The following is a 13,442-nucleotide window of genomic DNA, read 5'->3' on the forward strand; positions in this document are numbered from 1 at the left end:
CCCCAAGCATACTTACAAAGTTGTGGCAAAATGACTTTAGGACAATGAAGTCAAGGTATTGGAGTGGCCATCACAAAGCCCTGACCTCAACCCTATAGAAAATGTGTGGGCAGAACTGAAAAAATGTGTGCGAGCAAGGAGGCCTAAAAATCTGACTCAGTTACACCAACTCTGTCAGGAGGAATGGGCCAAAATTCACCCAACTTATTGTGGGAAGCTTGTGGAAGGCTTCCCGAAACGTTTGATCCAAGTTAAACAATTTAAAGGCAATGCTACCAAATACTAATTGAGTGAATGTTAACTTCTGACCCACTGGGAATGTGATGAAAGAAATAAAAGCTGAAGTATATCATTCTCTCTTACTATTATTCTGACATTTCACATTCTTAAGATGAAGTGATTATCCTAACTGACCTAAGACAGGGAATTTTTACTTGGATTAAATGTAAGGAATTGTGAAAAACTGAGTTTAAATGTACTTGGCTAAGGTGTATGTAAACTTCCGACTTCAATTGTAGCTGGTGTATCATCAGGGTTGACTTCAGCTTCATGATGTCCTCCACTGTTATCCCCTCTAGACCACACTGCTGGAATGATCAGTATTGCCAGTCAGAGGCCAGACCCATCAACATCCACACTTGACCCATTGGCTAAGCCCTTTGGGACAACAGTCCATGAGAGAAGGCAGGAGGCATTCTCAATGTTTGGAGTGGAGGTTGTCCAGGCAATGGCAGGGTGAGTAAATTCAAAGGTTGTACAGATATAGACTGTTTGGTTGTTTAGCAACAATACCGACCTGTGGTTGTTTAGCAACAAAACCGACCTGTGGTTGTCTAGCAACAAAACCGACCTGTGGTTGTCTAGCAACAAAACCGACCTGTGGTTGTCTAGCAACAAAACCGACCTGTGGTTGTTTAGCAACAAATCCAACCTGTGCGCAACTATGGGGCAAAACAGACGGGGTTGGCTTGGAATGTTGACAACGTGTAAACTATATTTAATCTCCATGTTTATTGAAAACATAAATACATTTGCACAATGAGCACATGTTGTCTCTCAAATACATATTTACAGTTGTTGGTTAGCTAGCTAGCGAATTTTAGCCATATTAGCAATGAAATTAAATTAATCAAAACATCTCAAAACAAGACATGGTATCAAGAACAAGATGAAAGTAGCTGAAACGAGCCTCTGACGATTCCCCACATGGCAGCTTCGTGTCATTGTTGCAAGCTGTCTGGCCATCCAGAATCCCAACAACTCACAAACCTCTGCCCCATTGAAGCATGCTGTCACGGATCCCTCTGGAACTGTGTCATTACGCACACCTGGTCCCCATTTCCCCGATTGTAATTGTAGAAATGTGCCCTTTGGTGTCCATTGGGCTGTCGTTTATTGGTCCTATGTCCGTTGGTCGTGTGAGTACCTGTGCTGTGTTGTTTTGGCATTCGGGCCACATGTATTGCGCAGATGATTACGGGGCTCGCCCCGTGTATTTATTTGAGGTACTCCTCGCACTTTTGTATGGGGTTCTACCCTGTGTTTTGTAACCTTCTTCTACATGCCCTTTAATGGCTAGAGTTTCTGGTTTACCCTCTTAAACAGCCAATTAGGTCAGATAATGTTGACTGGCATGTCGCTTTTGGAGAGGCCATTGAAGAAAATAACAGTTTGTGGTACAGGCAATGCCATGCGAGAACAAAGAACTTACAAATAACATGGTACAGTAGATATGTTACCATCTTGCCCAAAGAAAGCCAGGATTCCTGGCTTCCCTTCTGCACCACAAGCAAAAGCCCTTATAGCAGCAAAAGGGGGGACCAACTCCATATTAATGCCCATGAAGTGTGGGCTGTAGATCAAAGACCATTCTGGAAAAAAAGACAGATTGAGATTCCAGCTTTTGGAGTCAGTAGATCCGGCGATGCAAAGGGTATGGCAGCTATATGTTCTTGGTTTCCCTTCAGCACAGCATCCAATTATAGAACCACGAGAGCCAAACATGGTCAGTCTACAAGAGTCAAACATGGTCAGTCCACAAGTGTCAAACATGTTCAGGGACCATGCCTCAGGACTACCTGGCCTGATGACTGCTTGCTGTCTCCAGTCCACCTGGTCGTGCTGCTGCTCCAGTTTCAACTGTTCTGCCTGCGGCTATGGAATCAAATCAAATCAAATGTATTTATATAGCCCTTCATACATCAGCTGATATCTCAAAGTGCTGTACAGAAACCCAGCCTAAAACCCCAAACAGCAAGCAATGCAGGTGTAGAAGCACGGTGGCTAGGAAAAACTCCCTAGAAAGGCCAAAACCTAGGAAGAAACCTAGAGAGGAACCAGGCTATGTGGGGTGGCCAGTCCTCTTCTGGCTGTGCCGGGTGGAGATTATAACAGAACATGGCCAAGATGTTCAAATGTTCATAAATGACCAGCATGGTCGAATAATAATAATAAGGCAGAACAGTTGAAACTGGAGCAGCAGCACGGCCAGGTGGACTGGGGACAGCAAGGAGTCATCATGTCAGGTAGTCCTGGGGCATGGTCCTAGGACTCAGGTCCTCCGAGAGAGAGAAAGAAAGAGAGAAGGAAATAATTAGAGAACGCACACTTAGATTCACACAGGACACCGAATAGGACAGGAGAAGTACTCCAGATATAACAAACTGACCCTAGCCCCCCGACACATAAACTACTGCAGCATAAATACTGGAGGCTGAGACAGGAGGGGTCAGCAGACACTGTGGCCCCATCCGAGGACACCCCCGGACAGGGCCAAACAGGAAGGATATAACCCCACCCACTTTGCCAAAGCACAGCCCCCACACCACTAGAGGGATATCTTCAACCACCAATTTACCATCCTGAGACAAGGCTGAGTATAGCCCACAAAGATCTCCGCCATGGCACAACCCAAGGGGGGGCGCCAACCCAGACAGGATGACCACATCAGTGAATCAACCCACTCAGGTGACGCACCCCTTCCAGGGACGGCATGAGAGAGCCCCAGTAAGCCAGTGACTCAGCCCCTGTAATAGGGTTAGAGACAGAGAATCCCAGTGGAAAGAGGGGAACCGGCCAGGCAGAGACAGCAAGGGCGGTTCGTTGCGCCAGAGCCTTTCCGTTCACCTTCCCACTCCTGGGCCAGACTACACTCAATCATATGACCCACTGAAGAGAAAGACTTAAAGGTTGAGACTAAGTTTGCGTCTCTGACATGGGTAGGCAGACCGTTCCATAAAAATGGAGCTCTATAGGAGAAAGCCCTGCCTCCAGCTGTTTGTAGCGTACGTGTAGGTATGTACGGCAGGACCAAATCAGAGAGATAGGTAGGAGCAAGCCCATGTAATGCTTTGTAGGTTAGCAGTAAAACCTTGAAATCAGCCCTTGCTTTGACAGTGTAGGGAGGCTGGAGTAATATGATCAATTTTTTTTGGTTCTAGGCAGGATTCTAGCAGCCGTATTTAGCACTAACTGGAGTTTATTTAGTGCTTTATCCGGGCAGCCGGAAAGTAGAGCATTGCAGTAGTCTAACCTAGAAGTAACAAAAGCATGGATACATTTTTCTGCATCATTTTTGGACAGAAAGTTTCTGATTTTTGCAATGTTACGTAGATGGAAAAAAGCTGTCCTTGATATGTTCTTCAAAAGAGAGATCAGGGTCCAGAGTAACGCTGAGGTCCTTCACAGTTTTATTTGAGACGACTGTACAACCATTAAGATTAATTTTCAGATTCAACAGAAGATCTCTTTGTTTCTTGGGACCTAGAACAAGCATCTCTGTTTTGTCCAAGTTTAAAAGTAGAACGTTTGCAGCCATCCACTTCCTTATGTCTGAAACACATGCTTCTAGCAAGGGCAATTTTGGGGCTTCACCATGTTTCATTGAAGTGTACAGCTGTGTCATCCGCATAGCAGTGAAAGTTAACATTATGTTTTCGAATGACATCCCCAAGAGGTAAAATATATAGTGAAAACAATGGAACCCTGGCCTGTTCACTTGACGTGCTACCTTGTTCCGGACTTGCTGTTTTCGACTCTCTCTCTCTCTACCGCACCTGCTGTCTCTATCTCTGAATGCTTGGCTGTGAAAAGCCAACTGACATTTACCCCTGAGGTGCTGACCTGTTGCACCCTCTACAACCACTGTGATTATTATTATTTGACCCTGCTGGTCATCTATGAAAATTTGAACATCTTGGCCATGTTCTGTTATAATCTCCACCCGGCACAGCCAGAAGAGGACTGGTCACCCCTCAGAGCCTGGTTCCTCTCTAGGTCTCTTCATAGGTTCCTGCCATTCTAGAGAGTTTTTCCTAGCCATCATGCTTCTATATCTGCATTGCTTGCTGTTTGGGGTTTTAGGCTGGGTTTCTGTACAGCACTTTGTGACATCAACTGATGTTAAAAGGGCTTTATAAATACATTTGATTGATTTGATTAATTGATTCAGTCTTTTGCCAATTTGCCCAATGGTTAAACATGTCTAAAGGATCCCATCTACAAAAACGCTAAGTCAAGAGGATCCTCTGATTCAACAGTGGCCTGTGGAGGAGAGGCCATTTTGGGAAAATACACTGAAAGAGGAAACAGTGAAGTCTGGCTCCCGCGCATGATGAATTAAAGACAGGAATGGTGGCTATGTTGCCATCTTTCCCAAGTGAGGCCATTGCCCCTGGTTTTCCATCGACACATTCTCAAACGCCTCTCAACAGTGGTTCTTCTCTCCATCTGTGTGGGCAGAGGAGATCTATGACTGCAAGAAGGAGAGCCATACAGAGCCTAGCTACAAACCTCAACTAACCAAAGTAGTGCTGAATGAGAACAAACAAGAATCTGAACATGGCTCAGTGTTGGAGGGGCACAAAGAGGAGGGGGGCATTGAGACCAGATATGAGGTATAGGAAGTGGGTGTTCTAGAAAAAGGGTGAGTGAGTGGGAGTAGTAGAGCAAACAATTCCAAATCTGCATTATGACGTTTTTCTAAAACTTTAAAGTACATTTCTATGCCTGTCAGTTGAATTTCAACCCTGTTTTCAGACACTTGCACTGCAGAATATTCTTGACTGTCAGAGATAGGTGGGTTGTGTTGATTTGCTGCAGGAGTGCAGCTGTTCTTGTTTGGCCGCTTTTGAACCATCTCATCCACATCTGACTGACATTACTGTGCTTTTTGCACTATTCTTGCAAGGCACCTGCCCTGTGCTCTTTTCCCTCATTTATTTAGTATCTCTCTTCGTGTCGCTCTCTTTCAGCCCTTCATGTCAGTCTCCCATCCAAGTGGGACAGACATTGCGGTATGGGATGGGAGCAACTGTTGAGCCAAAAGAAATTTCACACAGCCAGACCACTTGTGAGGTTGTGGCCCTGGCAAAGTGTCAAGTTGTAGAGGACTTGGAGATGATATGTAAGGAAGAAATGGAAGAGGAAGTCATAGAGTCAGGCTCCGGAATAGAGCATTCTGGGAAGGAAGAGGTTACTGTGGCTAGGCAGGTGGAAGTGTATGAGATGCGGTAAGTGTATAAGGGCCACAGCGCTCAACCTCACTACCTGCCATAATGGTGCTGGTTTAGTAGTGATGATCTGCATGGTGCTGGTTTAGTAGTGTTGACCTGCATGGTGCTGGTTTAGTAGTGTTGACCTGCATGGTGCTGGTTTAGTAGTGTTGATCTGCATGGTGCTGGTTTAGGAGTGTTGATCTGCATGGTGCTGGTTTAGGAGTGTTGATCTGCATGGTGCTGGTTTAGGAGTGTTGATCTGCATGGTGTTGCATTTCTATTGCTGTTTTTGCGGTTGGGATTTAAAACAACTTAAACAGAGCATTTAGCCCCCTGCAGTAATGGAATAAAATCACATTGTAGGATTTGTGCTTTTAGACTTATACATTATATTTTACAATATTTTGCATTCTCCATTTTAATTTGGATGAATATATAACATTGACTACAGTGTCAATATAACAAGGCTTTGAAAAAGGATTTACATTTGATTGTGTTGTATGGTATTTATGCACCTTGGCCGGCTCTTATCTCGATTTAAACAGTTGCGTTATTAACTGTCATTTTCATGAATAGTCAGATAATATTTTTGAGCGTGAGGTTTGGTTTGTGTGTGATAGTTGTAGAACTTTCCATTTGATTGCTTTGTTCTTACTGGACAACTCTGCTTTCTTGGTTTTCATAATCACCTCTGACCATGGTCTCCCCTCTCCTCAGACCTGAAAACATGGTTTCTCTGCCGCCATCATGCCTAAGAGTTGCCAGTGCACCAGGGTTTCTATCCACTCAAGCATCCTGTTCAGAGGCTCAGTTAGAATACTGTCCAGTGGACAATAGCATATTATGGGAGACGCCAAGAAAGGATGGGTCAGAGCTATCTATCGAAAGATCAAAAGAGAAGAGAGACATGGTGAGAGGAATGGCAGAAATGGTCTCATCTTGTCCAAGCACTGTCAGCATTCCGGGATTTCTGTCTCCACATCTGTCCAAGGAAGCCAAGTTACAGAGGGAACCTAGCATGACAGATCTAATGCCATCCTGCCCAAGATTGTCTGGCACACTCGGATTCCCTTCTCTTGAAAGTCAAGTAAAGGAGTGTACAATCAACATTGAGGCCATTTGGGAGAAGCCCCCGAAGGGGAAAAAAAGGATGGCCTTTATGTCCACTCCACATTTGGACAGATTAAACGAAGACAAGGAGCTAATGAAACACATGGTGGCTCTGGTACCATCATGCCCTACCACAACAAGTATTCCTGGCTTCCCCTCTGCACCACATCCCAAAGCTGAGGTATATCCAAGTATGTTGAGTCATGTGCCAGCGTGCCCTAAAGTGTCCAGTCCCCCGGGTTTTGCATCCACTGGGGGGGCTACAACATTAGAGTGGCTTGTTGACCCAAAGTCTATGTTTGAGCACTTGCAGAAAAATAAGGAGAATAAAGAAGAAAACGTTTCTCCAAAATACAGATCGAAAGAACACAGTGAGAAAGTTAAAGCAATGGTTGCTATGGTGTCATGTGGCTCAGATGTATCCACGATTCCTGGCTTCCCCTCTGCTCCACATCCAAAAACTGAGGTGGGGCCAAGTAGTGTGAATCTTGTTCCCTCCTGCACTAAAGTTTCTAGTCTCCCTGGTTTTCCATCCATTGAGAAGGATAGGTGGGCAGGGTGGGTTGTTGACCAGAGGCCATTGTTGAAGAGACCACTAAAGGAGAGGAAAGTCATTATTGACAGCTCAAAAGCAGACCAAGAGGAAATGAAAACCAATGTTCCTTTGAGGATATCATGTCCACACTCTGCAAGGATCCCTGGCTTCCCATCTGTACCACAACCCAATATGATGATTATTTTGCCTGCTTGCTCTAAAGCTTCCAGTGAGGAGGCTACAACATTAAAGTGGCTTGTTGACCCCAAGCCTGAGCACTTTCTGAAGAAGAAGGAGGAAGATCTTTTTCCAAAAGACAAGTCAAAAGAAGACATTGACAAAATGAAACCATTAGTTGCTTTAGTGCCATGTTGCCCAGAAGCACCCATAATTCCTGGCTTCCCCTCTTGCTTCCCCTCTGTACCACAACCCAAAGATGTCTACTTGGGGCAAACTGTAGTCAACCTTCTTCCATCTTGCCCAAAAGTCACCAGTATTGCAGGTTTCCCATCCCATCAGCAAACTGACAGAAAATATTGGCGCACAGATCCACCCAGAGATCATCGGCCATTATGGGAGAAGCAACTGAAAAAGAAGCAGAAGTTATTGATGGGAATAATAGAAAAAGACAAACAAGGAATGAAAGGAATGGTGGCTCTGGTACCGTCATGTCCTACTGCAGCAAGTATTCCTGGCTTCCCCTCTGCACCACATCCCAAAGCTGAGGTAGAGCTAAGTATGTTGAGTCTTGTGCTCGCTTGCCCCAAAATGTCCAGTCTCTCTGGTTTTGCATCCACTGATGGGGCTACAGCATTAGAGTGGCTTGTTGACCCAAAATCTATGTTTGAGCACTTGGAGAAGAAGAAGGAAGAGGAAGAAAACATTCTCCCAAAAGTCATCGGCAAAACGAAAGCAATGGTTGCTTTGGTGCCATGTTGCCCAGAAGAAGGCAGGATTCCTAGCTTCCGCTCTGCACCACAACCCAACAGCTCCAGTCTCCCAGGTTTCCCATCGACAGCCAACGTCCAGACAGGAGATTGGCACGTTGAACAGAAGCCTTTGTTTGAGAAGAAGCTGAAAGATAAGACCGTAATAATCAAAGATAGGTCACCAGAAGACAGAGAAAATAGGGTGTCACTGGCGCCATCTTGCCCATGTGAGAGTCTCACTTCTGGGTTCCCGTTCTTTACACAACTAAAAGCAATAGAAGAACAAACCGTGTTTTCCCTAATGCGAGCTTGTCCAAGTGAATCTAGAGAACCAGGATTACCTTCTAGACAGCCATCTGAATTAGCTCGAACCCAGGGAGAAGAATCTGTGAGTTCTATGCAGGATAATAGGTCAGAGGATATGGTGCTTTCCAAGCCTGACCTAAGCAGTGCAGTTGGAGATGAAAACCTAAAATCGTTGCTTGCACTGGTACCATCTTGCCTCGAGGCAGCAAGCATTCCTGGTTTCCTGTCTGCCCCTCCTCACAGTCTAGAGTCTGTAGAGGCAAATGGTAAGGCGTGTGTGGTTAGGCATGCAATATATTTTTTTCCCAGTGTCTCGCATTGCAAGTGGAAAGCAACATACTTTGTTTTTTGGTTTCTAAGAGACAAGTATGCAGACAGAGAAGAAAGAGGTTACTGGAGAACCAGCAGAGTGTGTTCTAGATAAGGGGTAAGTGTTTGAGCATATGGCTCTCTGCATGGATTGCAGTGGCAGTGAAACAGTTTTTTGTTTGGTCTGCAACGACCACTGTAAAGCCAGATATTTTAGCTTTGGCAAACCTCTTAAGACTACATGGCGTGTTACTCTGCATCTGAGATGTGTTTTGGGTCTGTGAACCTGTTACATGGAGATAATATATTATAGGGTGATATTCCTTCTAAATTTGTGACGGAGGAGTTGTTTTGGTGCTTGCCAATGCATGTGTGTTTTTCTGTGTGTAGCATGGATTCTGTAGGGATGTTCTTTTCAATGTTCACCTCTCATGTTAGTGTCCTCGACAGCCCACAAATAGAGAAAATCCCATCTGAGGAATCTGAGGAAATCCAGAAGTCCTCTGCAGTGTTAGAACCAGAGCTGGTCTTAGGATGGGAGGTGTTGGAGGCTGAGGGGTCTGTGGCAGAGAAGCAGCAGGAGGCCTCTGGCCTAGTACAGACCATTTTTGGTGTCTTCTCCAGGGGGTAAGTGGGAGATTGTAGGCTCCTATGTAGCACGGCAAAGTGTATGGTGTGTTCTGTAGATTCTTAGTCTAATTGTCACCAGTGTCACCCTCATGTTCACTAGTTTATTTATATTAATGTTTGCATACAATGGCATTTTCTATTTTTGATCTGCGTCATTGATTTAACAAATCCTATTTTGGTCAACTCAAGTACTTTTAGCAACTCTCACATACAGTTAATAAAATAAATGTATTGAAGTTTGAATGATCTGTGTTTAATCTCTCAGATTTTTAAATGTGACACTTTTTTATATGGTTTCGAATGCTCCCAATGTTTACCATGCCTGTTTTAAAGCTCAGTCCCTCAATTACAGTAAGTAATCCCTCTCTCACAGTTATGAAACCGTAGCAGCCATGCTGGGTCCGTCTGGCTCCTCTCCAACAGAAGGTACAGCCCCATCAGAGAGCTCCTCTGAACCTGTCCCAGATACATCTACCCTCGTCCAGGAAGTAGTGTCTGGAAAGGCACCGCACCTTGAGGGTGAAACCAAAAAAACGATTGAACTCCCAACCACCGCTGAGCCATGCTTGTTGAATATGGAAGACCAACAGTCAATGAGTGAGGCAATGAGACAAGACACTGAGGATGGGTTTGTTCAAGTCCAAGATCTAAGCAGTATGAGAAAATGGCCGTCATTGACGGAGGCTGACCTTACTGAGATCTCCAGAGGAAAATTTGTGGTAACTGGAGAAGAAGAGATTTACCTTGACTTGTGGGCGCAAATAGGGGAGAAATCAACGTTAAAAGCACAGGACTCTGGACAGATAACAGGTTATGTTGATATTTATTCAGCCGGGTTACCTGTCGAGACAGAATTATCCACTTCATTACACCAGGACAAGGGGTGAGTGTCCTGGCAGCAAACCGGTGTCTGAACTACTACTATGGCTGCACTGCTTGAAAATACAAATGCGGTATTATGTCATAACATTGTCTTTCGTTCGCATAATGTTTGGCTCAGCCATGCTTGCTACTCAGTGAACTGTGATGGACAAGTCTACAGTATGTCTCAAATTTAAGCTGCGTCTTGATGTTTAAGGCACTTGTTTGTGGGCCCAGGTGTTCTAATGTTAACTAAGGTCTTCAGTGTCTCCTGTGTACTGTTTATGCTGCTACCTATGTCATGCATGTTTGTCTCGTAAAGAAAAACCTTTTTCTTAGTTATAATCAGTCAATGTGTTGAGTTTTTCTACATCTGGAACGCTTCTCCAGTGTCTGCTCAGTGGAATGGGATATGTAATCGCTTCAGTGAGGTGTGTCAGCTTGTGGAATGTGAGGGGTTGCTTTACTGATATTACCATTTCAATAGTCATTTAATAGAATGTAATTATATAGCAAGATCTGAGCCATGATATTTTCTCACCTTTTATTTTATTTTTTTAACCTTAAGCGCCCAACATGCAAGCACAGAGGAAGCCTCTGCCCCTACCTCACAACCTACTACAGACACGTTGCTGTTAGAGGACAAGGCTCAAGAACATATAGTCCCCATCCCAGATAAACCCTCTGATGATCAGACACTCGCCTCAGATGAAACACAATCGGAAGTTGCCCCTGTTGTCGCTGGCCAGGCTGTCCCTGCACAGGTAACAACTGAACTGGTCGCTCCTCATCATGCAAAGAAACGAGACGGTAGTCTTCCTCCAGAAACTCAACAGGAAGCTGATGATCAAGGGATTGTTTCTAAGGTAGTCCCTTCACGGCCTCCAAGGAGAAAAGACTGTCTCACTTCAGAGCGTAAACAGAAATCTGAGAATGTAACTGTACAGAAGCCCACTGAAGTGAGAGGAGACCGTAGTCTTTCAACAGAACCTCTAAAGAAAGATGATGTCCAGAAGGGTTTCACTGCCCAGGCACCAGAGGAGATGGTACCATCACATCCTGGTAGGAAAATAGAGCGTAGTCTTTCAACAGAACCTCTAAAGAAAGATGATGTCCAGAAGGGTTTTACTGCCCAGGCACCAGAGGAGATGGTACCATCACATCCTGGTAGGAAAATAGATTGTTGTCTTTCAACAGAGCCTCAACAAAAAACTGATGCCCCTGTCCAGGTGCCCACTGAACTGGTCCCTCCTCGCCGTACTAAGACAAGCCTCACTAAAGAGACACCACAGGCAACCGGCGTTATCCCAGCTCCACGCACAAGGGGAACCTATAGTGCTTCCAGTGCAGAACGTTCACAGAAACCTGGCCAGGGAGCCACTGAACTGATTCTACCATGGCCTGTGAAGAAACAAAACCGCTTCACTCCAGAGCCATCTCAGAAAGCTGATGAGCCAGAGAATCTGATTGCCCAGGCGGTCGCTAAGCTGATTCCACCTCAACGCACCAGGAAAGCATCTCTCTCTCCCGAACCGCGACAGAAAGCTGACGATTTAAAGACTGTTACTGGTAAGGCCACAATTGTTCCCCTAACTTCATATCATGTACCTACAGAGTCATACCCCGAGTTTGGTGTGGGAGAGACTGCTCCCCTCTCGATCATCAGAAAAATAGCCCCGCCCAGGCGCAGCAAAAAAAGCAGCAAAAAAACTCATTCTCCCCCAGTGGAATCAAGCAAAGCAGAGGATGGCGCAGATGAAGCTATGGCTTTAGAGGCCCTGAATGCTGCCTACCAAGGGTCTACAGCTCCAGCCCAGATACAGGATCTTATGATAACCTTTTCAAAGGAGTCTGAGGTGGAGACGCAGTCTCCGGAAGTGACAGAAACCGCCACTGAGTCACTCGAAGATGAGCCAGCTCAGAAGTCCTCACCAGAAGTTACAGACCGATTTGAAAAGGTTGAGGCGGAGAAGCAGACCTTGGAAGTGACTGAAACAACCAATGATTCACTTGAAGATGAGCCAGCTCAGAAGGCCTCAACAGAGGACATTGCACCAGGAGTAAAGATGAAAGGCAAGCAAGAGATCTTTCCAGTCCCAAAGCCTCGTGGGAAACGAGACTCAACCCCACCTGTCCAAATAGATGCTACCCGACCAAAGACCTGGCATGCCTCTATTGGGGATAACACCCAGTCTACCAGAGATGGAGGACAGTCACCTGCAGCCTCTGGGCTGGTACCACCTCAACGCAACAAGAGGAGCAGTAGTCTTCCTCCCGTACCCCCTCGTGGCCAGCTTGGAGCATCTGGGGAAGTGGTGGTTGCTCCTCTGCGTAAAAGGAGCAGTAAGCTAAACATAAAACAATCGAGCATGCCTGTTCCAGTTCCCCGCTCTAAAAAATGCCTTAGTTCATCTTTTTCTGATGGAAATCCTCCAATGGACTCCTCATTCACCAGCCAGGCAGACTCCCTTGAGGGCTCGCTGTCTCTCTCTCAGGAAGACAAACAAGACACCAGCCAGGAAGCCTCAGAGGGTTCAATATCATTAGCCTCAAACATGGCCTCCGATGGGAGCTTTGTCACAATTTCTCGCTCAGAGGAGATGTCACCAGAAGTACAACTCTGTGAGAAGGGACTGGAGGAGAGCTGGATCTTCACAGAAACCACTATGTTCACAGAGGCCTTCACAGAAACTGCTATGGTCAGTGAGTTCTTCGTAGACACTGTGAGAGAGGACATTGAGAGGGGTTCAGAGGTAGAGGCTGTCTTTGAGAAGGGACTGGAGGAGAGCATGGAAAGCTGGACCTTTACAGATACTACCATGGTCACTCAGGCCTTCACAGAAACCCCTATGGTCACTGAGTTTTTTGAAGACACTGTAATCAAGGATATTGAGAGAGGTTCAGAGGCAGAAGTGCTTGACACGACCTCTCCAACCACCGGTACACCAGCTGAGGACGACTGGTTACGTGTTGAGGGAGCCAAAAAGACAGCTCAGATGGAGGTAGAGAGCAAAGACATGTGGGTTGAAGAGATGGACTTTGGCTTTGAGTCAGTAGACATATCTGCTGGTGGCTTAGATGAGGAGAGGTACGTTATGTTGAGTTGGACACGCCTGTGCAATACAGTGGTTGATTGACGCGTGGCAGTTTTCTGAGTGCATTTACCAATAGTTGTTGATAATTCTGTGTGACTAGAATGCTTTTATGAAAGGAAACTGATTGAGAAAATGCCATCTATTTCATCCTTTACCATTATTTGAAATGTGT

At 45.5% G+C, this 13,442-nt stretch overlaps 1 protein-coding gene across 5 annotated transcripts in view; it reads left to right on the forward strand.

The window, feature by feature from the left end:
- LOC110500887 (EH domain-binding protein 1-like protein 1) overlaps nt 1-13,442 on the forward strand; it is a 62,142-nt gene that overhangs the window by 36,195 nt on the left and 12,505 nt on the right. For 3 of the 5 annotated variants that reach the window (XM_036958168.1, XM_036958169.1, XM_036958171.1), the window contains 7 exons: nt 579-735; nt 5,253-5,510; nt 6,213-8,641; nt 8,736-8,802; nt 9,123-9,311; nt 9,688-10,197; nt 10,744-13,263. In XM_036958168.1, the coding sequence (XP_036814063.1) occupies nt 579-735; nt 5,253-5,510; nt 6,213-8,641; nt 8,736-8,802; nt 9,123-9,311; nt 9,688-10,197; nt 10,744-13,263 (6,130 nt within the window). The remainder of the gene's footprint in view (nt 1-578; nt 736-5,252; nt 5,511-6,212; nt 8,642-8,735; nt 8,803-9,122; nt 9,312-9,687; nt 10,198-10,743; nt 13,264-13,442) is intronic. The other 2 variants (XM_036958170.1, XM_036958172.1) reach the window with 2 other exon arrangements.

This window comes from Oncorhynchus mykiss, chromosome 21 (assembly GCF_013265735.2).
Source record: "Oncorhynchus mykiss isolate Arlee chromosome 21, USDA_OmykA_1.1, whole genome shotgun sequence".
NCBI lineage: Eukaryota > Metazoa > Chordata > Actinopteri > Salmoniformes > Salmonidae > Oncorhynchus > Oncorhynchus mykiss.